The sequence below is a fragment of the Leptosomus discolor genome, chromosome 17, assembly GCF_034619465.1.
Source record: "Leptosomus discolor isolate bLepDis1 chromosome 17, bLepDis1.hap2, whole genome shotgun sequence".
Classification (NCBI taxonomy): domain Eukaryota; kingdom Metazoa; phylum Chordata; class Aves; order Leptosomiformes; family Leptosomidae; genus Leptosomus; species Leptosomus discolor.
In genome coordinates this window covers 15,901,634-15,927,705 of record NC_141407.1, presented here as the reverse complement: position 1 = coordinate 15,927,705, position 26,072 = coordinate 15,901,634, and the positions used below count along the sequence as shown (strand labels likewise).

At 50.2% G+C, this 26,072-nt stretch overlaps 1 protein-coding gene across 1 annotated transcript in view; it reads left to right on the top strand.

Annotated features, from left to right (window-relative positions):
- Positions 1-6,987: 6,987 nt before the first annotated feature.
- Positions 6,988-26,072, top strand: part of NKAIN4 (sodium/potassium transporting ATPase interacting 4) — a 50,731-nt gene continuing 31,646 nt past the window's right edge. The window contains exon 1 of the mRNA XM_086474662.1: positions 6,988-7,041. Within this exon, the coding sequence (XP_086330788.1) occupies positions 6,988-7,041 (54 nt within the window). The remainder of the gene's footprint in view (positions 7,042-26,072) is intronic.

Below are 26,072 nucleotides of genomic sequence, written 5' to 3'. Positions count from 1 at the left end.
TTGCCAAGTCTTCCTACGAGCCAGCAGGAAGCCTCCCCTCTGATATTAAACCGGCAAACAAATACCAAAAGCTTTTCTTTAACAAGCAGCTATTACTACACCAGCGTTAATTTTGTGTCAATGTCACATACGCGTGTGTCACATCACAGTTTGCATCGTTGTCAGTCAAAGCTACCACAGTGATCACCTAGCACGCTCCGGGCAGGATGAAAAAGCCTGGAAGCGCTGCTAGCTGCCTGGACCTCCTCTGTGGGTATTCAGAATGAACTTTGGGAGACTGGTTCAAGTGGCTTATTTCCAAGGCAATTAATTCTTTCTGAAGTACATGTGTGTAACAAATGCTCCTTCAGCCTGGTGGCACCTGACACTGCTGACTTCTTAATACACATTAGCTCTCACTGGCTGGGATTGGAAGGAATATCACTGAAAACAGGGCAGAAAAGTAGCTCTGGATTGTGTACGTGAACGTTTGAATAGCTTCTGACTGCATGTTTCATACCTACCTCGAGGCAGCACTCCTGTACGCTGGCTCCTGACACCGTCCGCTCGTGCAGACGCTGCTGTAGATGTCCTTCGAAAGACACTAGAAGAAACTTGCTATTGATTTCTTCTCCATCGTTATCACATGAGATTTGTTAAATCGGCCGGGGGAAGTTCATAATCATTTGAGAGGAAAGAAACGATTCCTAAGCAAATGGGGAAGCAGCTTGTCCAAACAAGAGCGCCCTGAGCCACTGCCCAAAATTGGAGACCGCTCTCACCCTCCAGGCTCTTTTTTTTTTTTTTCTCATATCATTTGAGAAATGCAACTGTTGCATGGAAACCTCGAATAATGACTTGGTATCAATACCCAGGGACCTTGGCAGCTGCATTGAATTACTTCTTGGTCACGCTGCCTGGTGAAATTGCAGCTGGAAATGTGGCTGCAATCATGCCAGCTACTCAGATTGCAGGGGCTGAGATGCTGGGGTGTCAGCTGTGACAGCTTGCTTTGCCTGCGTGAATTAACCCTTCGGGCACTCCCTCCCCTCCACTCGAGGCCGTGTCTCTAAAAGCACCTGCACCATTTACCCAGGAACGCAGTCATGCACTCCCCAGAGCTGCTATCACCCTAATTTGAGCAGCTCTTCCCAAAGTAGTTCGGTCGTTGTTCTTAGTCTCCAGGTTGTAAGTAAGACGGACTGGGAGTTTCAGGGAGCGAGGGAGGCTCGTCTGTGCTGCTGCTCAGGTGAGGGGGTGGTCCGTGGCACAAGGCACCCGCCTCAGACTAACAAAAATGCTGGCAGGTTCCAGGGTGTTTCTTTCTTTATGTTTTTCCTTTATAGCCATGGAGAAGTAGCAAAAGAGTTATTTGAAAGGCTGCTTGTGGGATGTTACGGCAGAATTGTCGAGGCATCTTATTAAATCTGAAAAAGAGTGAATCTGAACCTTGACTCCACTGTAGCGGTAAATGGGTGCCTATGTGTTTGATCCAGGGGAGGGACGATACCCATCGTGTTTCCTTCGTGCCAGCCCTTGATCATACAGACGAGGCAGCTGTATCAGCTGGATGTGGACAAATTGTTCACCTCGCTATTATTCTGACACACCGGAGAGCTTAGCGGGTCTGCCTTCCACCTCTGCCATCCTCCACTTGCTCATCAAAGAGTGATGAGAATTGGTTGTGCAGCTCAGCAAGTTAATATTAGGGAATTACAAATGCGGAATGTAGATGATGGTGGTGTAGAAATGCCGAAAAGCCTGATTAGGAGCCGCCTCCCCCCCTGCCACCCGCAACATCCGAGACTTCACAGGGATCAGAGAGAAAATGGCAGATTTCACACACCAGTTCTGATAAATTTTACAGATTGCCCTGGGCTGCTGGGGAACCATTTCAAAGCATAAAAGCTGTTGAGGTTGTTTCATTTCTTGTGTAGTGATGAGAACAATTTTTTGAAACCTTGTGCTTTGCTCTCACAGGGCTGGTTTTCTCTGCATTGTATTCACCAGGCTGCAAAAGGAGGGGAAGAGCAGAGCCTGGTTCCTTTGGGCATCGCCTGCCGAGGGTGTACCACTGTGGTGCGGCTCAGTTTGGGCTTCTCTGCCTCTCTGGTCCCTCTGGAGAGGAGAAGGATAGGTCTGTGCTGTTGCCACCTCTCTTAGATCTTCTACTATGATAGCCTTGGCTTCGGCTGGCTTCAGTCCCAGAGTAGCTGAGCTCTGTAACAAGTCCCTAGTTAGTACCCCAGGGTAATGGAAGGGTTAAAAAATTACAAGTTTAAAATTAGAAAGTCGAAAGCCCTTTTTTCATGATCTCTCTCTCTTTCTAGCCAGTGCAGGAATCCTTTTCTGTGTAAAAATTCTTCAGTAAGACACACGGGAGTATCACAGAGCCCGGTTCTTACAGCCCAACCTGGCTGCCCAAGGTGAGCGGTGACAACCTCTGCTCCCCAGCAGTTAGGTCCTGTCACTGCATCCAACATCCCTCTTTTGAGGAGACATGGCAGAGGCTCGTGCCCTTTCCTCCTCCCCACCCAGGAAGATGATTTACCCTGATCCATTTGTACCCGTATACATTTCAAGCATCCCCGGCGTCCTGTGGCAGGAAGCTTCACAGCTCACCCAGCTCTTAGGCGAAGACTTTCCCATTGATCGTTCTGAATGTGTCCCCTGTGAGCTGCTGCTGTGCGCAGTGGAAAGCTGCCATCAGTCAGGCGACTGGCGGCGGGTTTTACTTCTAATTTGTGACAGAGAAATATGATGTGACGTGCCACCCTGGGCAGGCTGGTGTCTGCCCCGAAGGAGGGGAGCGGGCTGGCTGATTAGCTCGTGAGGCCATAAAGCGCTGGGACAGGCACGTTTTGCCTTTTGGATGGGGCGTTGGTAAGGTTGGAGTGCTCTGACACCGCTGCGTTTGATCAGACGTGTGTACAAGGCGCTGTGACCCAGATGAGGTTATTAAAATGGAAAGGAGGGGAATGTAAATGAACGGAGCGGAATTATGCACCCTGTGTGCATCGTGGGATGTAAGGCCATCTATAGCTTTCAGCAGCTGTGACAATTACAGGGTTTGGGCTGCGAAGAGACGTGTCCCCAGCTAATACTTTTAGCCTCTATTGCTCATCTTGATCTGTCAGAGCGAGGAGGCTGTGGATATGAGAGATAACAAGCTGAGGTGAGACACTGCTGCTTTGTTTCAAGCTTGCTAACTTTGCTGCTTGAGTTCTTCTGAAGTAAACCTGTGACTCCGTGGAGCAGTTTGGATGTAATCAGCCAGGAACAAGCGATAACAAGGTCCTGTTGTCTCAGCTTTGTCTCCCCTAGCAGTGCAGCTGGATCCATGCAGCCCCCTCAGCACAGCAAGTTTGGATGGGAAGAGGTTCCTGATTCAAATGCTGGCTGAGAACGGGGATGTTCGGACTCTGGAGCATCACTTGAACCTGAGGATGATTCCCAACTGGATTTCATTCCCTCCGTGAAGTCAGGAGGTGACCAGCATGTGCATCAGGATCTCAGATTGAAGGGGCAGCCTCAGGAATTAAAGGAGGAAAAAAGAAACAACGAGGATCTCTTCAACATAGCTGTGGCACAGCATTTGGAGAGGACTGCCATAGTGACTGCTTGACCGGTTCCCTTTTCTTTGTCTCCTCCTGATGGCTGGCTGATGGAGAGGGATGGAGCTGCCTGCGATTCGCTTACTCTGTGTACACACATCAGGGATCTATATCCCTGCTGAGAATCCCTCAGACCCCATCCAAAGCCTCTTAATCAGGAGAAATCCTTGACATCCAGACTAGACTCCCGAAGCAACATTTCACCCATCAAAAGCTGAGGATGAGGTTATACTCCAGGAAGTAAAAAAATGAGGATACTAAGCAATTTTGGGTTTCTTTCTTTTATGCAAATTTAAAGTTGTACTTGGTTTTATGAGTTAAGCTCTGTGGGTAGATGTGTGGCCCTGCAGCACTCATGCAGGAATTCAGATGAGTCAGGCCTTCACGCAGTTTTTAGGGGATGTTGTCGGCTGCTGTGGCTGTGCCAAGCCAAGGGCCACTGTGTAGTGGCACGTGGGGGATCACTGGTGGTATCCTGCACATCAGCGATGGCACCGTGTTTTGGCAGCCTCTGCACTGCCTCATCCAATGGTGCTTTGTTAATCCACCTGATAATTAAATAAACCTAATTAGGATCTAAGTTCTGCGTGTTTTATTCACTTAGGTCCAAATTCAGCTAAGTTAATATTTCGTCTCATGGAAATAAAGGATTTTCTGGAGGTCTGCAGGAGACTTTTTAATTGGCCTGCAAAGAGGAACCAAACCTGTTGGCAGGAGATTCGAGCTCCGTGCACCTCCACTGGTGTCCATAATGAAAAGATGCTGGAGACCACAGTGCTGAAGCAAGTGTCCGACTTTCAACACGTGAGTGGCCCCACTAAAACCAGGGAGGCTACTTGGATGCTTAAAGGCAGATCCCCTCTGTGTCCCAGCCTCCTGCTATACCAACGCAGAAAAGAACTTGTATGAATGAAGATTGTAAAATTGGGCTCCGGGAGTTTTAAGTCTTTCTCTTTCCATGATGTAACAATACAGTTACATTATCCCTGTGGTTTCACCGTTCTTAATAAGCTAAGGAGAGTCAGTGTGTTTTCTTTCAGATGTTTGCGGACCCCCAGCCAGCACATGGTTGCCTTTTACTTAGCTTAGCAAGATAAAAGTGCAGGTGGAAAAATTCCTCTTTATGTCAAACTTAGTATTTCAGCAGCAATAGCTTCCGCTGTTTCACACGATGCCTCCTTTGTAGTACAACTGAGCTGCAAAATAGCTGTGCTTACGGGAGGGTTTTAGAAGCAGGAGGCAGTACAAGAGAGGCAGGAAACCTTAAGAAAGGGCAAAAAGGCCAGGTCCTAACCTGCATGGCTGCATCCCAGCCTTTCCCATCCTGTTCTCAGCAGTTTCCAGAGCACGTAACACAAACCAGCCTAACCCCAGCCTGCTTTCGGCAGACTTGAGCTCCTGTTTTAGTCCTGATGTCAGGCTGCCTGACCCTGCAGCGCAGAGTGAGCCTAGGCAGTTTGTAAGGAATGTTTCATCTGCATTCATAATAAACTGGCCTTTGTTCCTATTGTCTCCGCCATCCAAAAACCATCTTCCTGGGAATACAAACACTGCCAAAGCTTCTTCAGTTTTCTGGGCAAAGTAAATTGGTTTCTTCTCTGGGTGTATTCCTTTCACCTGTAATAAAATGTGTTTTATTGTATCTGACTGCATTAATTGATGCCCTGGTTATGCACAGTGCACAGGTCAGGTAATCAATATACTTTACCATTTAAAACCAGTAGGTTTTGTGATCAATTCAGAGTCTGTCTCCTAACCTTAGGTATTCAGAGTTTGCTTGTTTGTTTGTTCTGTTTCTCCCTGTGGCTGATTTGAATAACAATAATGTTGTTAATAGAAGGTTTTTAACATTCATAGCACTTTAGGACTAATCCTGCTTCCTTGGGGTATAGTCAGACAATGCTTTCCTCCAGTAAAATGAGAGCTGCTATCATTTCAGCTACCGTCTCCTTCTCACAGCACTGTGAGAAGCAGCGTGGCATGCTTGTTTGAAAGGAAAGCAGAACAGTACGAAGTCGCACCCTGCTTTGGCCGCAGCAGTGAAACCCTGACTGGCTTCAGAGGAAGAAGGAATAGCCTGAGAGTAGCAGAGCAAACTGTCCTGCAGCCAGTGGAGTCACTGGCGGTTGCAAAGAGACGACATCGTCATCAGACGAGTCTCTCCCAAAGCTTCTTATCCTGTCGTGTGGAGCTCAGCAACAAGTCACAGTGCATGGTGTGGGACCCGCTCCTCAGACCGACCAGAAACGGGTACAGCAGGGAGGGCTGACATGTTCCCATGTCTTCTGGACCCTGCTTCTCCTTCTGGAGAGGAGGCAATGTGAAGGACTTGGCCACGTAAAGGAGGTGGTTGTGTGGCTTTGCTCTACTGTTCGCAATTGAAGCAGACTGACTTGCTTTTCTACAGATGCAGGGTATGGTGGGTGGTTCATGGATGGTGCTCAGGTAGAAGCTCTCCTCGGAAGGAGAGAGATGCTCCCCTACATCCCTCTGCCGCTAGTCAGCTGAGATTCAGTCACCAGCCTGGGTATATACTTAAAAAATATCCACGAGTGTGCATTGCAAAGAATTCCTTGTCTTATCCCCCTTTCTGAGTTTGTCTTCCATGTGCACTCCTGCTGACAAATTTTACGGGAAGAACCGTTGTATTTTAGGTTAATTCTAGGTTTTGTGACTTTTAGGGTGAGCACCTGCACGGGGAGGAAGGTGATGGGCATATGTGGAAGGGGGAGACGAGCTCCTGATTCCCATCGCCTGGGATGCCCTATAGGCTCAGTGTCCTAGAGACACAGCTTGCCTGTCCCGCCCTCCCCTCTGCCCCGGTCCGTACCGGGCACCCCCGGCCAGCGGCAGAGCCAGCACCGCCTGGCCAAAAGCGTCCCATCACGGGAAAAAAATAAAATAAATCAAAAAATAATAATAATAATAATTAAAAAAAAAAAAATCAGGGGTTTCCCCCCACCAGCCCTCTCCAGGGGAGAAGAAGGAGCTGCCCCCAGCTGCGCTGCCTGGCTCAGCCTCCCGGGGGAGGGAGGGCTCTGCCCGGGGGGGCCGGGAGCATCATCCCCCCCCTCCCCGCCTGCCCGGGGCTCCGGGAGGGGCGAAGCCCGGCGGCAGCCGCCAGCCCCCGCCCCGCCAGCCCTGCCCGCATTCGGGACGGCAGCCGCCGGCGGAGCATTGCCCTTTTAAGCTGTGGCCCCCACTTGCCTCCTCCCCGGCTCCCGGAGGGGCTCCGGCAGCCGCCGCGACCGACCGACCGACCGACCTCCCTCCTTCCCCGCTCCCGGCGGCGGCGGCGGCGAGCGGCAGCTGCGGGCCGGGGCGCGGCGAGCCCCGGGGAGGCGGCGGGGACCGCGGCGAGCCGGGCTGCCCCTGCCCCCGCTGCTCGGGGACCATGGGATGCTGCACCGGGCGCTGCACCCTCATCTTCCTCTGCACTTTGCAGCTGGTGAGTTGGAGGCGCTCCGGAGGGGGGACGGGGTGGGGGCGGTGGAAAACGGGGGGGATTCGGAACAAAAGCAACCCCTCACCCACCCACACCCCCCCCAGCGACTCGGTGCCCGCTGCCCCGGGGCTGGTAAAAGCTCCGGTCCCTCCTTAACTTCGTCTCGGAGGAGGAAGGTGGAGGGATGTCAGGCTGAGGTTTGCTGAGCGGAGGGAATTTAGTGATGCCTAAAACTCGGAGAAACGCTTGGGGGGGGCGGGGGGGGGGGGGGGGGGGAGAAGAAAAAGTTCTCAATTCGTAAGTTTGTGCTTATAAAATACAACTGAAAAAACAAACAAAAACAAAAACAAGTCACTCCGTGAAAGGAGTCCCAGCGGGCTCGGTGGCGATGTTGCAAACCAAACCAAACTTCATACGTGCCGAAACCTACCGGTACCTTCAGCCTCTTTCATGTCCAGCTGCAAGAAAGGGCTCCCCTCCCGCAGCATCCCCCCCTGCTCCCCTCCTGCAGCATCCCCCCCCTGCTCCCCTCCTGCAGCATCCCCCCCCTGCTCCCCTCCTGCAGCATCCCCCCCCTGCTCCCCTCCTGCAGCATCCCCCCCCTGCTCCCCTGCATCATCCCCCCCCTGCTCCCCTGCATCATCCCCCCCCTGCTCCCCTGCATCATCCCCCCCCTGCTCCCCTGCATCATCCCCCCCTGCTCCCCTGCATCATCCCCCCCTGCTCCCCTGCATCATCCCACCCTGCTCCCTTGCATCATTCCACCCTGCTCCCCTGCACGGGAGGGGTTTGTGCTGGCTTGCAAGGAATTACTTCAAACCTCCTCGGGATGAGGTGCTTAGATAGAATGTGCTTATAAATATACATGTATTTATTTAGGAATAAACTTGCCGGTGTGTGGAAAGTGTGGTCCCTGATGGGCACGGGTCCCTCGTCCTCATGACATCTGCTTACATGATAACCTGATAAACAAAGGTCTGGTTGTTCCCCGAGTGTCTGTGCGTCCAGCCTGGATCTGGAGGGTCCCCTTCTTGTCAATAGCTAATGGGCTCCAGGGCTCCTCGAGCCTTAAAAAGGAAATGACAGCGTCTATGTATTTAATTTCATTTACTTCTTCCAAATTTGCTTTATTTTGGAGCATTAGCAGCGTGCAGGAAAGGGCAGGCTTCCTGCTAAGTTCTGTTGAATAGTGAGCTAGTGCCAAGGGGTGAGTCTCATTAAAACTCTTTGTTTTGGAGTTGCTTTCTGTGACAGCAGCGTGTTTGCTGCGGAGGGACGGTGAGCAGGCACTTGATGAAGGTGGGAGAGAACCTCGCGTTAGAAAAACCTGCTAGTTTTTAAATGTAAACCATCAGCCTAAAATTGCAGGGGAAGAGGGTGGGAAGGCAGCCCTGGTAACTCTGCCTGGCACAATCGGAAGATGCGGATGGAAGGTTTGACTTGTAGTTAAACAAAATACAGAATAGAGGTGGTGGGGTTTTCTTGCACAAAGCGTCTCGCTAGGCATATTTATGAGCGAGTTGAATGGCTGGGGAGTGTATTTAGTCTCCTGGATTATTTCTTTTGATTTTTCACCCGTGATCACAGAAGAAAGAAGCTGTACCCTGTATTACATTAGAAATTGGCACCTCAACACTCACTGTCTCTTAAACCCATCACTATGTCATCCTGCTTTAGAGTGCACACACACACACACACTGGGGAGAAAAAAAAAAAAAAAGAATAAGAAAGAGAAAAAGCCATGAACTGCTGGTGCTGTTCTTATTTCTGACAAGCGTGGGAGTTTTCTCGTATCCAAGATACAGGGACAAAGAACCCCCAGCATTTTATTTTCCTTAAGACCCTCCTCCTTGAAGAAAAGAATCAGTTTGGCTCATTCTTAAGCAAGTTTGGATGCCTCCGCCGTAGCGATTTCCCATGGCACTTGCTGGGTGAATTGGTAGAGCTGGAAAAATGTGAACTATGGCGAGGGAATTCCTGGAGCTGCGCTTCCATGAGGGTGAGGTCAGGAGATCCTGGCCGGTTCCCAGCAAGTGCTTGGGTGAGGGCGAGATCCAGCCTCGTGCTTTTTTAATTTTTTTTTTTTAAGCAAACTTTGTCTGTAAATTGTCACATCGCTTCCACATCGGTAAAGCCCAGTGACCTGCGGGACTCGCTGCTGCTCAGGGCGGGTTCTGCTGAGACAAAACACTGAAGTGATCAGGCCAAGATCATCAATAAATTATAATGACGTGAACTTCCTTTGTTCCTCTCGTGTCTCTGCTCGGCTTCATTTGATACTTTGAACCCTTCACGGTCTTCCCTGTGTGCTGCCCAGCTCTGTGTCTCCCACTACTGAAGTCCCAGGGGTGAAATCCTGGCTCCTCTAGAGTCAGTGCATCCACTTCGCCTCTGACTTAGATGGGGAGAGGATTTCAGCGCCGGGATTTCCCTCTTCCTCAGTTTTGCAGCACACCCCTGTTTCTTTACGTGTTCTTGTTTCTGTTCCTCAAGGCTTCCCTGGGGCTTTTTATAAATGATGACCAGAAACATCAAAAACCAACCCCCCTCCCCTCCAAAAAAAATCAGATTAGGAGTTTGAGTTGCCATGCTTTAGGTGCCAGTAGTTGAGTGAGTGTGCGGGGAAGTGTTTGCACGCCGCAGCCTAAATGTTTCCCTGGAAAAAGAAAAGGCAGAAAACAAACCTATCCATCATCGCAGTGTATGCTCCCGACGAAAAAGTTTGTGATCCAGTCGGAGAGCAGAACAACGCGTGAATCCAAGGAGCTGCTACACCACGTGAATACCAACTAGATCTTCAGCCCCCCACGGGCTGAGCGCTCCTGGCGCAGACAGAGGAGGAGGAGAGCCGTATGCGGCTGGCTGAAGAAAATCAGGGCCGACTCCCCAGCGGTTTGCTAATCAAGGGGGGAGGGAAGGCTGTAGTTTGAATAAATAATTTGCCACGTTCCAATTTTAGGTGATTGTTTCCTTGAAACGTCCACGTTAGGCTCTTGCTTTGCCCGATCGGGAGGCTGCGAGAAGGTTCTGGCTCTCCCTCGCGCTGATCCCGGTGTGTATCGCTGTCCCTAATCCTCCCCTTCTTCCCGACCCAGCCCTGTCTTCAGCAAAAGTTTGGGTGAACGTTCTCCCGGGTCAGGGCCACCCTGCGGATGAGCTTATCCTCAGCCGTGGCACAGAGGAGGGCCGTCCACAAGGTGATGGGGTGTTTGTAGCCCGGAGTTTGGGCATCCCAAGGGTGTTGTCGCCTCCCAGTGCTCGCTTTGCCCGAACACTTCTGCCATTCAGGTGCTGATGTTCCCTGCAGCAGTTTGCCAGCCCTTGCTCAGCTCTCCCAGCCTTCGGGCAGTTGCATATTAAGAAACAGGAGCAAAACTTAAATGAAGCGTAGGCCACTTCAGGAAAAAAATCAAGACTTTGTCAGAGAGCCCCTGCGGAGGGTGAAGAAATGTCCTTTGTAGAAATTAGGGTTGAAAAAGGCTTGTCAAGGGCAGGATTTCTGAGCCCGACTGGTATGGCCGAGACTCTCACACCCAGCAGGACTGTGGACTGGGTGGGTCATGGTGAGAAACCACAAACGAGGGCTGAGTCTCGGGCAGGGAGATATTAAAAAGTCATTGATTTGCTTCTTTTCCCTCTGCCAGCGTGAGATTGCACCCAAACGGTGTATTTCCTAGAGCAGTAGGTGATTGTGCGCTTGAAGGCACTATGTGAATTTATTTCCACCGAGCCTGGAAAAACTCCCTCCCTCCCCGTGCCCTGTCCCAATAAATCAAACAACTCCAGTTTCTTTACATTCTGTCCATGGATTGAGAGCTCAGATGCCAAGCAAAGCCTGGAGACAATTTTACAGATACATTATAAATCCCCCTAGAATAAGAGCTTCTAATGGAAAAAGTGACTAATACTTCAAACGAGCACAGAACAAGGCGCCCTGGGATGGGACTGCATATTCAGACTAACCAAAAGTAACTATATACCTTTATTTATTTATTTTCTCGTGCTCTCTTTCTCCCTCACTCCCTTCTCAGCGATGCCTTTTTAATCTCTTACAGAAGGGGGTGACCAGTTCTGGAAACTATTTGAAACCAGCACGGATCCTTCTCTAACTACTCTCCCGTAACTAGAGCGGCCGTGTCAGTTCGAGCGAGGCATAACGCGACGAAGAGCACGCAGGGGGTGAGGGCAGCAGGGGAGCGTGGCAGACAGGCAGGTGGGATTGCACGGCAGGGCAGGACCTGGGCAAAAAGAAGCGGGAGTTCAAATAGGTGGGCTCGATCGGAACGGCACACGCGGGCTGCGAGAGCGAGGGCGGTGGAGCATCTTCCCACCCAAGGGAAGGAGCAAGCAGGATCGCGGCGTCTGGGGGCTGGAGAGACGACTCGTTTGGCTTTCTCCTCTCCATCCCAGGGGCGTTTTGAACCGGAGGCAGGGTGGGAAGGGCAGGACCCATCTCTCCCCTCCTCCGCAGCTGCCGCCGGAGCTGGGGCAGTTTGATGCATCTCCCGAGGCGGCTTTGAGCTCCCGCAGCTGCGGTACAGCTGAGCACAAAGCGTTGGAGGCAAGAGCAGGTGCGAGGGGACGCGCAGTGGCCCTTTGCTCATCGCGCTGCTCGGGACCCCTCCAAAATTACCTTGTGCTCTCCCCAGCTGTTTATCTTCTCCATGGCTTGCATTGTAATCCCTCTAGGGAAGGGACTATCTTTCGTGTATACGCGCAGCACCTAGCACGGTGATGGCCTGAATCTTCTCCTGAAGTCCTTGAACAATACTCCAGGCTAAATAATAACGTAAGTCTAAAGACTACGTTTGACAGATGCTGTCTTCTCCATGTCTGTTCCAGACAAAGGAAAATTAAAGCTGTGCCAATAATAGAGCTCGTCAGCATTTTCCACTGAAGCTGACTTTCAGTAGAAACCTGGGGATTTGACTAAATGAGTATTTTCATGAGAAGTATCTGCTTTCCGTAGACAATTCTGAGTTTTTCTCCCAAGTTTTGGCTAGAATATTTTGGCGAAAAATCAAAAATGTGCTGGCAAATGCTTGCTGTGCTGGCAAACATTTTTAATTTCAGAGTTGTGGAGCTTTTCTGACAAAAAGTTGCATTTTTGCGTGAGATTTTTCTTTTTTTTTTTTTTTTGGTTTTCCTGAGCAGCTGGAGGCAGTACTGCCGTAGCACAGTGGTCTGAGCCCAAGAGCAGCACCAGGGCAGAGGAGCTTGGGGTATCTGTTTCAGACGTGCCCCGTTGCAGATCGCGCCTTGCCCGGGAGCCCACATCCGCGTTTCCCATCGCAGTGGCGGAGTTTGCAAATGACTCACAGGAACCACGTTTCTTTGTGTCCTCTAACCAAATCCGCTCAGCCCAGGAATGAAATCTGGCAAAAGCCAAGCCAAGAAGCAGTTGAGGGCAGGGTGGTATTGAAGTCAACTCTTCTTGGAGAACGGGGGCTTTATTTTGGCTGACGCAGTCTGTTTGCCTGACCACTCTCTGATCTCTCCTGGCCACTCTCTGCTCCTTTGCCCTCCCCTTTTTTCCTCTCTTGGAGCACCAGGGCCATGCAAGAGGAGAAGGAGACTGTTGGGGAACCTCTCCCCCTGGCCGGTGTGGGGTTAAGGTTGCTGACGTTGCTCCATTGTGTGCTAATAATATACGGAAACTCGGATCATTTTGGCTGGGGTGCAAAATGGAGCTCTTCCAAGAATCTGCTCCAGAGGCCCTCAAGTAGGAACTCTTGGAGAACAAACTGCATAACAAAGGCCAGATTGTGATCGCTTTTCCTCCAGGAAAACCCTGGAATAGCCCATCGCTTTTCAAGCACTTAAGAAAATGCGTATGATCTAGCCAGCAGTAAGTGCCCCAGCTGTAGCATTCCCTTTTCCCATTAACAAAACATTGGGTTTGAGGTCAGTAGAACTGAACCTTTCTTTCTTATTAAAATAAACAAAAAAAACCCCAGAGATAATTTGTGATTTAATGTCTTTAGGCTTGTGGGGTTCCCTTTGTCCCCACTCCTCCTGGGCTGCAGTAGATGTGATGAGCCCACCTACCTGCCCGGGTTGTGTCTCTGTGTTTAAGTTTGGTAGAGAGTTTCTAACAAAGTGGTAACTTTTGTCTCAAAAGTAGCTCATTCTTCTCCCATTCCCCATCTCCAGAACACGAGGAGACATTCCTCGGGGAAAAAAAAAAAAAAAAAAAGAAGAAAATACTCTGGCATTTAGCAATGTTTGCTAAAAGCAACGGGGGGGTTTACTGTGCCAAACCCCAAATATTTGAACTTTTCAGAAGTGTGTTTTCAAGCTTCTGTAAAAAAGTGGAAAAGTCTCACTAAAAAGAAGTTGGTTTGTTGTAGGTTTATTTCTTTGGAGTTGTGCGTTCTGGAAGTTCTGATCTTCCAAATATCTCTGACGTCATTGTGTCTCCCCCAAAGCCAGCTCGTGTTGGGGTTTAAGGGGAAAAGTTGTCAAAGAGGAAGCACAGGCTTGGGTGTTGCTGCAGGGTAGCGCCTGGCTGAGTCGAGTCATCTGCTCGTAGGCCAGTGGGTTTTGGTATTTTTGTTGTGGAAGGAAACTCACTGTATGAACGCCCTGCAGAATTGCCAAGCTGAGATGTTTTGTAATCGTTCCAGAATCATAATATTACCTTAAAGTTCATGAGATTTCAGAATAAGACTAAATGAATTCTGCTTCGCTTGGTTATTGAGCTTTGATAAGGGTCAGAATCTTATTTTATCAACCTCCTGCCAGGGATAATAGTAGGGATTACAAAAGAGAGGTTTAATAGTAGTAAAAAGTAGAGAAATAATAGTAGCGAAGTAATAATAGGGAAGTAGGTATTAATAGTGGGGATGGGAAAACCTGAAATGGTTGAAATATCTGGCAGAAATCTCTGAGATGGGGTTTCAACAAAAGTGCTGCTGCTCACCAGCGTGTCGGGTTCGTGTCTCACGCTGAACCCAGGGAAGTCAATGGTGACGTTGCTCTGGCTTCTCCCTGGCTTAGCTGAGCCCTGGGCCTACATCTGAAAGTCCTTGTGAAGTGAAGAACAGAAGTTTTGTTTTGCTTTATGTTCTGAGGTTTCACAGACTAGAGAGGAGTGAGCAGTTCTCTGCTGGGGCAAGATCAATAGCTCCTCCCTTGACTTCGCTGTGGCTCATTAACATCAACTGTCTTTTCCAAGGGATGCTTTTTGGTCTCATTTCCACAAGGACTTAATTGCCATTTTCCTGGTGTCTGTGGCTTGTTCTCAGCACAGCTGCTTCTGTGTCAGGACGTTAGACACAAATATGTTGTTTATCAGGGAAGCGCACGGCCCAGATTTGCTCTCAAAGGTGAGGATTCATGGAAATGAGGAGAGCAGCTTTTCTGATCCCCCTTCCCCCGTCCTCCTGGATGTTGTTTGGGTGAATCTAGGTTTAGTAATTGAGATGTCAGATTCCCTGACACCTTTCGGCTGAAAGGATGATGGTGTGGAAGCGGTGACCTCTGCTGCCATCTGCCACAGCTTAATGAAAATATACTGTGGGAATCAAGGCAACAGCTTGTCATCGTCAACTGCTTGGAGAAGGCAGACGTCAGGAGTTGCTGTGCCAGCTTCCTTTGCCACCTTTCAGCGACTGGCCAGCCCTGCAGGCAGCTTCCCACCTGCTCCCCAGGCTCTCTCAGGCCAGCAAAATATCTGCTTTCTTCCCTCCTTTTTCTTTTTTTTCCCCCCCCTCCAGTTTTTTCATCCAATGCTCAAAACACTAGAAAACCAGGACCATCATCGTATTTTTTTCTGCACCAATGGTGCAAGCACACAGATGTCCACCCAGGCCCTGATTCTCAGAAGAGTGGCAGCACAAGTCGCCACCCCGTTACGGCAGCAAGCAGCCTCGCCGCACAGCGATGGGGCAGGAGGGCTACGTGTGGGATCCAGCCTTTCTGCGCTTTGGGGCAGCCCCTCACCACGCAGGCTCGCTCCCCGTTGCGCTGCCCTCTGAGGTGACAAGAACGCAGCTGAGGATCCCACCGATGAGATCCCTGGAGATGAGGTGCCTGGAGCAGCGTGAGCCAGGGCTCCTCATCCCGGCTCGCTCCACCCCACGCCCCGCAGAGCTGCCCGTGAGCTCGGTCTCCCAGGTTTAGGAGGGCACTGCTCTGCCACAGGATCTGTTTTCTCAGTACAGTTCTCCAAGTCTCTTTCCCTGTCATTGCGCCATCCCCGAGCGACCTGGGACATCGCTGCCCTAAGGAAGGTAGGTCATAACGAGACAGGACAGACTCTGTCCTTCACTAGTGAGCACCTGGGCACCCAGTCACCTGGTCAAAGATAGGAAAGAACCAGAGTTGAGTATTGCTGAGGATAGTTGGGTTACACTTCTCCTCAAGAGCCACGTAAATTCATAAAAAATGAATCCTGGTGCTTAGATGAACATGGAGGTACAGTGAATATCCAAAGCCTGGGCAGATGCCTCCTGTGACCCCTTTCTGGGGAACAGAGACCTGTCCTGTGTCTGTGGTGACCCTGACAACAGCCTTGGACCCATTAAAGTGCCTGGTTCTGAATTATATTTTCCAAGCACTATTCTCTGGAGATCGTTCATCTGTAAGCACCGTTTCATCTGAACAGGGGAGGTGAGATAGAGGACACTAAAGAAGGGGATGGAGCATTTTATTACCCACACAGAACTTATAAAATATTGAGTGTAACCTTGCATGGAGTGCTCTGTATGGTGTGTTCATCCATCACAGATAAACAGCCTCACCACAATTAACAGTTTGTCACTGTCTGTCTTCAGCTCCACTTGAAAATTACCTCTGTAGTAACCAGAGCTCAATCTCAGTACCAGGACGGTTAAACTACCTGGAGATCAGGAGAAATCTAAATCCTGGCCTTACTTGGACTTCTTCATGTTTAGGAGGTGTGGACATTATTCGACAGTACTACTAAGAGCATTGCCCTGCACATTAGAAGTGGCTTCTTTGTGTTGGCAGTATGTTGGGCTGTACTCCGAGGTCTACAAGCAAACTCTTCCCCTACGTGAAGCTCAGCAGATAGATGGTCTTTTTGTGGAGGGTATGTGGCAGGGTCTTTGCTCCGTATTACTGCTATGGTCCAGGTACTCAGGAGTGCCTAACTCCATGCTGTGGGGCTTGGGAGTATCCTTTCCTCCTTTCAGAGCTGCTGGACCCTTGATACTCCATTTAGAGGGAAATAGTCCCACTTTGGTGGCAGCACCACATCCAGATCCTCCAAGGGCCAGGATGTAGTCATGGAAACTTAAAAAAAAATGTTATGCTTCCCTGAGAAGAGATTGTTGAATGCGGCTGACTGGAGGAAGAACTCCTCCAAAGACCCACCTCACCAGGACAAGAAAGAGCTGGTCTGGCCTGACTGGCTTTGACCTTCGTTTAGAGGGCTTGAAAGCAGCAGAGACCACAAGTATGGGTTTACCAGCTATCAGGTTCACAGAGATAAGGTCTAGGTCCATCGGCTGATTAACCCTGCGGAGAATGACCAAGAGTTGAGTCCTGAGTCTTGGGCAGACTATTGCACCTCCCCAGAACCCAAAACACCTTTGAGGTTCTGGGCCAAACACCTCCTGTTCAACTGCAGTGCAGAAGAGTTTCTCCTGCAGCTCTTCCCTGGAGGACAGTGAAGAGAACATCCAGATCTCTGGCTAGATCTGAAGGCCGTGCATTTAGATAGCTTGCACAAGTATCTGAGCTGCTGGCTACTTAGCCAAATCAAACCCAGTTCCTGATTTCCCATGGCTACTGGTAATCCGTGAGCAGCAGATTTCCCTGTGTGAGATGAGAATGGGCTCTGACAGGCGGCTGGCATCCCCAGCTCTGGCAGACAACGCACTTTTTGTGATATCATTGTGGGAAAGGCAATACACCTGCTTATATTGTATATGTACAGAATTAGGGGAGAAATCTGATTATCCTAATTACTCAGAAATGCTAAATATGTGCAGAATACAGTTTGGCTAATTAGCCTGGGAGATTGCTGGCTGTTCGGCAGGGAGGAAAGCGGGTGTTGGGAGAAATGTGATGGGAGTTCACAGTCTGTTATGTGCCCTTTGCTTTCCGAGCATGTGGAGAAAAGTGAGCATGGGGGTTTGGAGATGTGATTACCAGTCTTAAAACAAATTACAAAGCTGGGAAAGGGCAATTCTTTCTCAAATGTCTGCCACTTTTTAGGATTCTGGGTGTTCAAGTTTCCCATCTCATTATTCTGAGAGGAGACATTCAAGGGAAGGATGGGTCTGCCTTGCTGTGCAAACAGCTGGCGAGAGCCCCTGCACGACACCTTCTCAGAGGTATCTGTGCTGCCTGCTCTTTATCCTGCCCGTGTGCTGAGCAGGCAGATTCTCAAATGCTCTCAGAAGCCTGAGGAGAAGTGATGGTGGTTGGTTCTGTGAATGGCGCTGCTTCAGTTTGCTTTCAATGGGCTCATTTGCACCACAGAAGCGCATGTTAGCAAAGGTCTTCTGGCCCAAAATCTGACCTGCTCTCCCCAGAGATGCAGAGAAAGTCAGCCAGATGCCAGGCAGGGTGGAGCATGGCTGGTGCTGCGTACATCTCAAGGTACTAATCCCCAAGCGTCTAGATCCAGAGACCCAGGCTGGTTCCTCCAGCTTCATGCTGGACTTACACCCACCAAGCAAAACATGACAGTGTACGGGAGGGCGGCAGGAGCCACACCAGCGCGAGGCGGGGACAGCCGGCACGCCCAGCCCTCTGTGTTCTCGGGTCCTACCGTCCACACCGTGCTCTGCCGTCAGACCAGAGCCCAAACCCAGATCTTCTGGATATACACAGTGCCCTAGATGCACGTTCACCCATTGCTCCTTGTAGCCGTGCCTCCTCATGTCTGTAAACAACCCTGCATGGCTTTTGTTCCTGACCTTGCCAGAAACTGACATCTACCTCCAGCTTTTCCGGAAAGGTTAACTTGGCTGCTCCGAAGTCGTTGGCCATACTCGGTGTGCTCAGGATCAGTCCTGCTGTCAGTTTAAAACAACAGTAGCTGGGAAGTTAGCGGTGAGAAACCACAGAAGTGTTTGGGCTTCCAGGGCTGCCAGTGAAACAGCTTAAAACTGAGTTGTGTGACAGCCTGAAAGAATAGATAGGCTGATATAAAAACTCTGCCATGGCTTCAGACAATAAAGACTGTGTCTCCCTTCTGATGAATAATGGCTCTTTGTTTTATTCCTTAGATGACAGGGCTGTTACCACTGCTGAGAACTATTCCAGTGCTAAATATATGGCTGTGTAATAAAGGCTCTGCAATCTATGAACTGGGACTGAATAGATACTTGAGTGAATCATTTAAAGTACGATGAATTTCTGAAGCAGCTCATAGTGACAGGAGGTGGAGGGGCAGTAAACTCCTTTGCAGATCACTTAGCTGAAGGATGCTTCCCTTGCATGAGTCGTAACCCAGGGTTCGTGGCTGCCAAGTTTTTTTTCTCGTGGTGGCTCCCATGGCCATGCAAAGTTCCTCACTCCCAGTTTTGAACACTAACCTGCAAACAAAGCGCGTTTCAGATGGAGCTTCGGTGTTCGGTGAAACACTGGCCCAGGCTGCCCAGAGAGGTGGTAGCAGCCCCATCCCTGGAAACATTCGAGGTCAGGTTGGACGGGGCTCTGAGCAACCTGATCTGGCTAAAGATGTCCCTGCTCCCTGCAGGGGGGCTGGACTAGATGACCTTTAGAGGTCCCTTCTGACCCAAACTGCTCTATGATTTCACGGTGAGACACTGTATGTAGTTTTCTAGCAGAAACCCAGGAAACCCAGTCCTGGCAGATTCAGTGGGACTGCAGCAGCAAACCCCATGTTCAGCTGTAACCCAGGGCTGAGAGCTCAGTGGGGTTTTGCTGGACCCCATCAGAAATAGTGAAAGTCTGGAGCCTGGTACAGTAAGGAGGAAAATGCCGCTCCTTACTGCTGCAGTGTTGCCTCGCTAGTGGAAGAAGCAATGCACAAATATTGTTATCACTGCTCTGGAGTTCACCTCTGCGTCTTGCCAGATGAAACTTCCTTGGAATTACTTAACGTAGTGGCCAGGACTTGAATTTCCATAATATGGATTAGCACTTTTCTGTGTTAGCTAATCCTTGCAGGCAGACCTGCAAGCAAGAAGATCAGAAGACGTGAAAAAAACTGGTCGGAAAGTTTGGAGAAGGGACAAGCCCAAAATGCCATCGTTCCAGGGATGAGGAATTGTCTCACACCTCCCAGGGGACCGACAGCAGCAGGGAGGCAGGGCCACATGCAGATGAAGCTTTGGTGACACAAGCTAATGGAGGGCACGTCTTCGTCCCCTTCCTGTGGCTGGAGGAGACACAAGAGTTCTCGAGTGTCCCACGTCTGAGCTGCTGCCCCACGGTTTGGGGTTCAGTCCCTGCAAGGTCACCAAACTCTTGCACTGCAGAGACACAACCGCGAAAGATTTGCTGCAAATGAACTTTGTTCTCCAGAGCTGCCAAAGTGGCACCTATTGACCAGCGGGGAGGGAAGGGGAAAAAAAGAGAGGGAAAAGAGAAACTCAGCTTTGCTGTTGAATAAACCATGAGCCATTGAAGAGCTGCAAGTCAGCAGGGGCAGCGCAGAACCGAAGGGGACGCAAACGTCATGTGAAAAATGAAGCGCAGGAGGAGCCTGGCCATTGTGCGACACTCTTGGAAACTTAATTGGAGAGTCGGTTGGTGGGAGGCCAAAAGATGTATACAATAAAACAGAGACACTTGACTGGACTGAAAATGCAAACAAATTGGGTAGCACAACAGAAGAGATAAATTATGCTCATAAAACAAACAATGGCTGAGTGACACTGGATAAACAGTTACATATAATAACGCCACTGTTTGTCTCAGGCATCCTAATTGGGAGGCTGGGCAGCATCCGATGAAAACTCTGCATTGCACATTTTCCCTTTATAATGAGGAAGATTTTCCCTCCCCGCCCCCCCCCCAAAAAGCCTCCCCCCAGTCCCGTTTAGCAGCAAACTGAAAGACCTGGTTTCGTTCCACTTTCCCACAGCAAACTCATCCTGGCAGGAGCTGCATTAGGGAGGACAAGTAGAAAATGATAATAAATTGAGGACTTGCTCTTATTTCACCTTGTGACAGATCTATCCAGTGGGTGACTCAAGGAGGGCGATAAGAGCATGGACTGGGCTGCTGCTTTCCTTTTGACGCTTGGTCATGTGGAAAATAACCCCATTCTAGCCCTCACTCAAAAGGACTTTCCTTTAAAAGTAATGCTTTCTAAAAGGCACTGAATCCTTATTTACACTGTTGGAAAGCCAGCAGCTCGCCTCCATCAAAGTGAACGTCACGGGTCTCATTTCATCATCTACTTGGACTGAAGAGCAAAAACAAAGGGGTCGCCACACAAAAAGTGATACGGTCAATGCCATCAACACAAGGGGGAGAACTTGTGAAACTTCAGCTTTTTTTTTTTTTTTAGCATGATACTGTATTGCTGATAAATCTTTTGTTTCATTGAGCTCCTCTCAAGGACAGCGGGAACGCACAGCGGGGCAGAGGGTGGTGAGCAGGACAAAAACACGGGCTGAGTGACTCCCACCACGGCTCACTCTCACGCTTCGAACCCGAGACTCTCTGCCCCGAAGCACTTGCTTCCAGCACTCAGTCTGGTCTGTAGCAGGGATGTGCTCTCACCCTTTAACGACTACCCAGAGCAGATGGCCCTTCCCAAGCTGCTTCAACAACCCGTGAGAGGCTGATCTTCGGCCTCAAATGTGTGTCTAAACTTTTCGCCATCTCCATCCTTAGGCATTTACTTGATTAATCTGTTCGAGCGCTTCATGTGTCTCTGTTTTCTTGCTTTTATTGTCTTAAGAAAAAGAGAGCTGGATCTCTGCTTCCCAGCCTGTAATGCTCATGGGGAGCTCACAGCCGAGGAAGAAACCCAAGAGGTGGTCAGCCTTCCTCACCTCCGAGAGCCGGAGAGACCGTGCTGCTGGAGCCGTGCCGAGGGTAGTGGTGACCCCTGCGATGTGGGTGACAGCTCAGAAGCCACCTTGGGTCACACGAAATTGGCTTTGCCTCCTAAAGTGGCTGGAAACTGAAGCATCCCTAGTTTATGTGTCTTGAGGGAGGCAAGGGAAGCTAGATTTGTTACCTGTAATTACGAAGGTAATGAATCAATTAGCTAAGTACGACTGATTTTCTTCCAGTGAAGCAATCGGAAGATGAAAGTCGATAGCGATTGATTCATTTTCCAGCCCCTTTGTAGAAGGGAAGTTGTTTGTGGAGGCTGCGGTTATTGCAAAATTCCTGCAAGACCCCGAAAGCCTCTGACAGTCCCTACTTGTAACAAAATAGTCGTTTTCCTGTTTGTTCCAATTTAAAACCCTTCCTGACAAAAGCATTTTACTGGAACCAGAAGCTGGACTGCTAAATGTTTTTCACGTCCAAAATACTCTTTTCTTCCCCGTTCTTTTTCATTTCATGCTTTAATGATAGGCCTGGAAGTTTGCTAGTACATTCATTAGGGGAGAGTTGGTCAGTAGTTCTTCACTGCTGTTTATTTTTCAGCTGAAAAAACGGCTATGTGTTTTTTCAGCTGTAGTTTTTCGAGGGAATTTTTTCTTTTGTCCTTTTTTTAACTGAGAGAAGCACTTTCATGTCAGGTTGTTTCTTTGGCAAAGCACAAACAACAAAGTGTTGCTAGTGATCATTAAACCTCAGCTGTCGCAGCATGGGCCACTTTACACTGACGGCAGCGTGCATGAAATGCAAGCAAATCCCTTGGCCCCTTTGCAGCCAAACGCCTAAAATACCTCCAGCTTCTAATTTGCCTGAAAACGTTCTGCACAGTGCCGTGACGTGCGGAGGGGAAAGTCTCCTGGGTCGGTTTTGATGTATGAACCCAATCACTTCTGCAGCGTTAGCTCATCTGCTCTGTCCTGACTTCCCAGCTGTTTATCAGACTAAAGGTACATCCTCTGGGCGCGGAGGGCGAGGTGAGATTAATAGCTGAGAGGAGCAGCAGTGGGGGTCTGGCAGGGGAGCTGACTGGGCAGCCTCTGCTGGGCCTTGCTGGGATTTGGTGGGAGCATCGCCGGGGCTGAATCTGGGGGGGATGCGGGCACGGGAAGGGCGTGAGTTTACCCCTGGGTTTTGAGAACGTGACCGTGATGGGAAAGGCGAGGGGGCTGGTGCTGCAAACAGCATGGGGAGGTCCCCAACCTAAAACGCCACCTCTTTTCGTGGGCATCCAGTAAAAACAGTGCTGCACTGGTGATGCGGTTTCTGCTGGTGCGGGATGGTTACTATGAAAGGTTGAAGAAGCTTTTTACCAAGACAACCCAAGTCTCCAGCTATCCTCTGCGCAAAGTGAGGGCGTTATTTCCGATTCCACTCCATAGGTGGGAAGACAACCAGGTAACGACTGTGCTGGAGGGCTTTGGTGGAAGGAGCGGGAGCAGAATCAGACCCAGGAGACTGCTCCGTATTTGGGAGAGCACCTAAAGTTTTGTGCTTCGTGCTGCCGCGTGCGGGAGCCGGGCTGAGCGTCAGTGCACGGATGCCCGGATGCCTCCGTGTTGTTCCCATGGGATCGTCTCTCCTCCTCCCTCAGGCCTAGATCTTCCAGCGCCCTTCGGCACGGGACTGCAGCTGGACGGACGCTGCGCCTCGAGTCAGCAGACGCTCCAGCGCCTCGCGGAATGAGGCCTTCTGTCTTTCTCAAGGAGCTGCTGCTCCTGGCATTGCAGCGGGGCGAGAAGCGTCATGTGTAGCTGCTGGCAGGTGGAAAGGGAAAGCTGTAAAACGGTGGGAAATGCAGCCCTTTGGCTTGACGTGTTGTCTCCCCCTGACACCCCCCACCCCCCAACTTCACAGCTAGGTATTAGGAAGCAGAAGTGCTAAGAGCGCTTCTCTGTGTCCCGGTGGGGGAGATAAAATCGTCATTGCCACTTTGTTTTCCATGAGAAACAGTTGCTCTATGGAAAAGGGTCTGTTTGTGCGGTAATTGCCAGTGGAAATTTCGAGGTGGCTGTGCTCTCTCCCCTCCTGCTGCAGGGCGATTGCAAATGGGCTTTTCTGCTAGGAGCAAGACCATGGCAGATCCCAATTTCCTCGATTATTAATAATAACAATATCATTTTCTTTCTCCCCTATTTCTCACCCACCCTGCGCTTCCCTTTTAATGAATTCCCTTCTCTTGCTGTAGACTCCGCAGTGACACCAGGCTGATTTGTAATGTAAATAGGCAGCCTAGTGTAAAGGCGACCTGCAAGAGCACCGCAGGGCTCTAATTATAATTTTCATTAAACTCCTTCTGTTTATGAATATCCAAGCAATCTGGCATTGCAGCAGGAGCAAGAGGAAATTAAAGCAACGCTACCACTTAGCTACAGTGTCAGGGAGCGGGGACCCAGCTGTCGAGCAGAAACTGAAACACAGGGCTCCTACGGACAAAGTTTTGAAGAGTTATTTCGGCTCTGGCATCCTTCCTCTCTCGAGCTTTTACCCCAGTTGCAGAGCTTGCATGTTTTTCCTTCAGAGGATCTGGCTGGTGCAAGTGTTTTACGCGTGATCTATTCCTGACCTAATTAAGGGGATCAGCTGCTAGAGCTCCCAGAGCAATGCGGAGGAAGGAGCTGGGGGAGAGCGGCCGCTGAGCCGGCCGGAGTGGGTGGAAGGTGCGGAGCAGAAAGGAGAGGGACCGTCAAGCAAAGGGGAGAGCGGGGAGCTTTGGCTGGCAAGGCCCTGGGGGGGGGGTTCCACAAGAGACCAGCAGCACAGACCCCATTTGTCCACACGTGCTGGGGAGCACCCTGCGGAGTTGAGGACTGCTCTGACACACGGAGCGGTGCAGAAGGTGGCCATGCTACAGGAACCCCAAGGAACTCTCATCCTCATCTGCCCCTGGATGAGAAAAACAGCTTCAGGTGGATTTCTGCAGGTGTTTTGCCTTCAGAGAGACATTTCTGTAACTCAGGCTACAACCGACCCTTCGTGAGGAGAAAATGCTGTGAATGAGACTTGCAGGGGACAGTTTTTGTTCATAAAGCTAAAGGCAGGGGATGTTCTCAGTGTCCCCCGGACACAGCGGGTCTTTCTTGGGCTGTGTGTGGGCAGGATAGAGGGAAAACCGGGCTTGGCTTTTCGAGCCTGAAGCAAGAGCTTCTTCCTCCTTCAGGAAATTGCCAGTAGTGTATTTCAGGTCATAATTCAACTTTGGGGTAACCAGAGGCAAAATAAAATTGCCGTTTGCAGGAAGTGCCTATAAAACAGCAAAGATAGCCGTAATTTTGTCTAAACTGGGTGAGTCTGGCTGGTATCTTACGGGCTTTATCCACCCTGTGAGTTTTGGTCCAACCCCTGGGTGATTTTAAGTCTTTCTAGCGCACGTGAGGGCTCAGGGGGAGCTCCAAGCTGTTCCCAAATTGGAGCTCCCACATCCAGGAGACTCCAGAGAGCTGCATCATTAGATGACAAGCTGGGCAGTCCTGGCCTACACAGTCCTTCAGTACAGCCTTGTACCTCCTGTCAGCGCGTTTGCTCCCTCCCTCCGGCAGCAGAGCTGTCTCTTTTAGCTGTGCAGGCAATGTTTAAGATAGCAGGTCCAGGAGGTGTAGGGTATGTCCCCTATATCCAACCACCCCTTGGGTAATTTTTAAGTGTTTTCGCTTTTTTCCCGCATCCCTGTCACGTGAACGAGCCCCAGCTTTGGATAGCCTTCCTGGCTGAGCAGAGGCAGGGATCACAGAATATCATGCCCTGTTCATCGGAAATAAATCTATTAGAAAATGAAATTCCTGCCCATCTCCAACACTGCTCTGCCTCGCAGCCTTCACAGCGTTCAGGGGGCTGCATGAATGGGAGCAGATCTCCCAAGGGAAATGGCTGGTCAGTTAACGGCACGTCTTTAGTACACTTCACTCAACAGGGAAATTTGGGCTACTGGTGGGAGAAGGTGCCCCCCCCCTCAATGCTAAAGCTGTCTCCAACAAGCGAGGGAAAGCCAGGACTGCCACAAGTGTGGCACCTGAGCCCAGGATAAGGCTGTTCCTTGCGGAGCATCTGGCTGACAAAAATGCCAGGCACTTGTTGAAGAAACTCATTATTTTTTATGTCTGTTGCAAATACAGTCACATCCCCATCGATGCAGTGGCCCCCCTCTCTGTTACAAACCTGGAGAGCCGACGCTGAGCTATGAAACTGGGGGAGGAGGAAAAAGCTGGGGGGTGGAGCATTGTGGGCACAACAGATTAATTTAATTATGTTTGGGAAATTTAGGTTTGAATGTTGACGTAGGTTACAGACAAAACAAGTTTGTCATTCTTGTCAGAGTGGGTTTTTTTTTGCCTGGATCACAAAGGCACCTGCTTATTAATTTTGCCTGATTGCGAATCTCAGCAATCAGCAATCCCAGCAGCATGTGGCACTTAAATGCCATCAGGAGACGCAAGGAGGAGCGAAGGGAACAGAGCAGCTCGGGTGTCTGGTGCTGCTGCACAGGCACCTGTCTGCATCCCCGGGGGCTGAGCTCCGCGGCCAGATGTCATCCAGGAACGGGCCAGAGGCTGTGTGGGATGCACAAAGCACGAGCCTCACCAGGCACGTTACTGACCCTGATTTGGGAGAAGTTTAGGCAACACAGGGCAATAATTGTGCTGAAACATTCCTCCTAGGAAGTAGTCTCTTTCCTGGGAGCTGTATTCTGAGCACCATTCAGAGACTCAGTGCTGGGCAACCTCTTCTCTCCTCTGCAAAGTTACGTGCAAGAGCCAGCTAATAACTGTGCTGCTGACCACCGCGTTTAGAGGGTGGTGGAGCAGGAGAGGGGCTGCCACGCTTGTGCTGCCCCCGGGGACGTGCCATTTGGGGTAGGGACCATGGACTATGGAGACTTGCTAGAAAAAGTACTGCCAGCTACTGCCTTCTCTCTCCCTTCACATATCTCTGGTGTTTTACCCATTCGTGGCCCAAGGCAACACTCGGAGTGAAAAGGTTTAAGAGGTTTGTGTGCATGAATGCTTGTGCCGTCGCCCGTGTCTTCAGCCGAG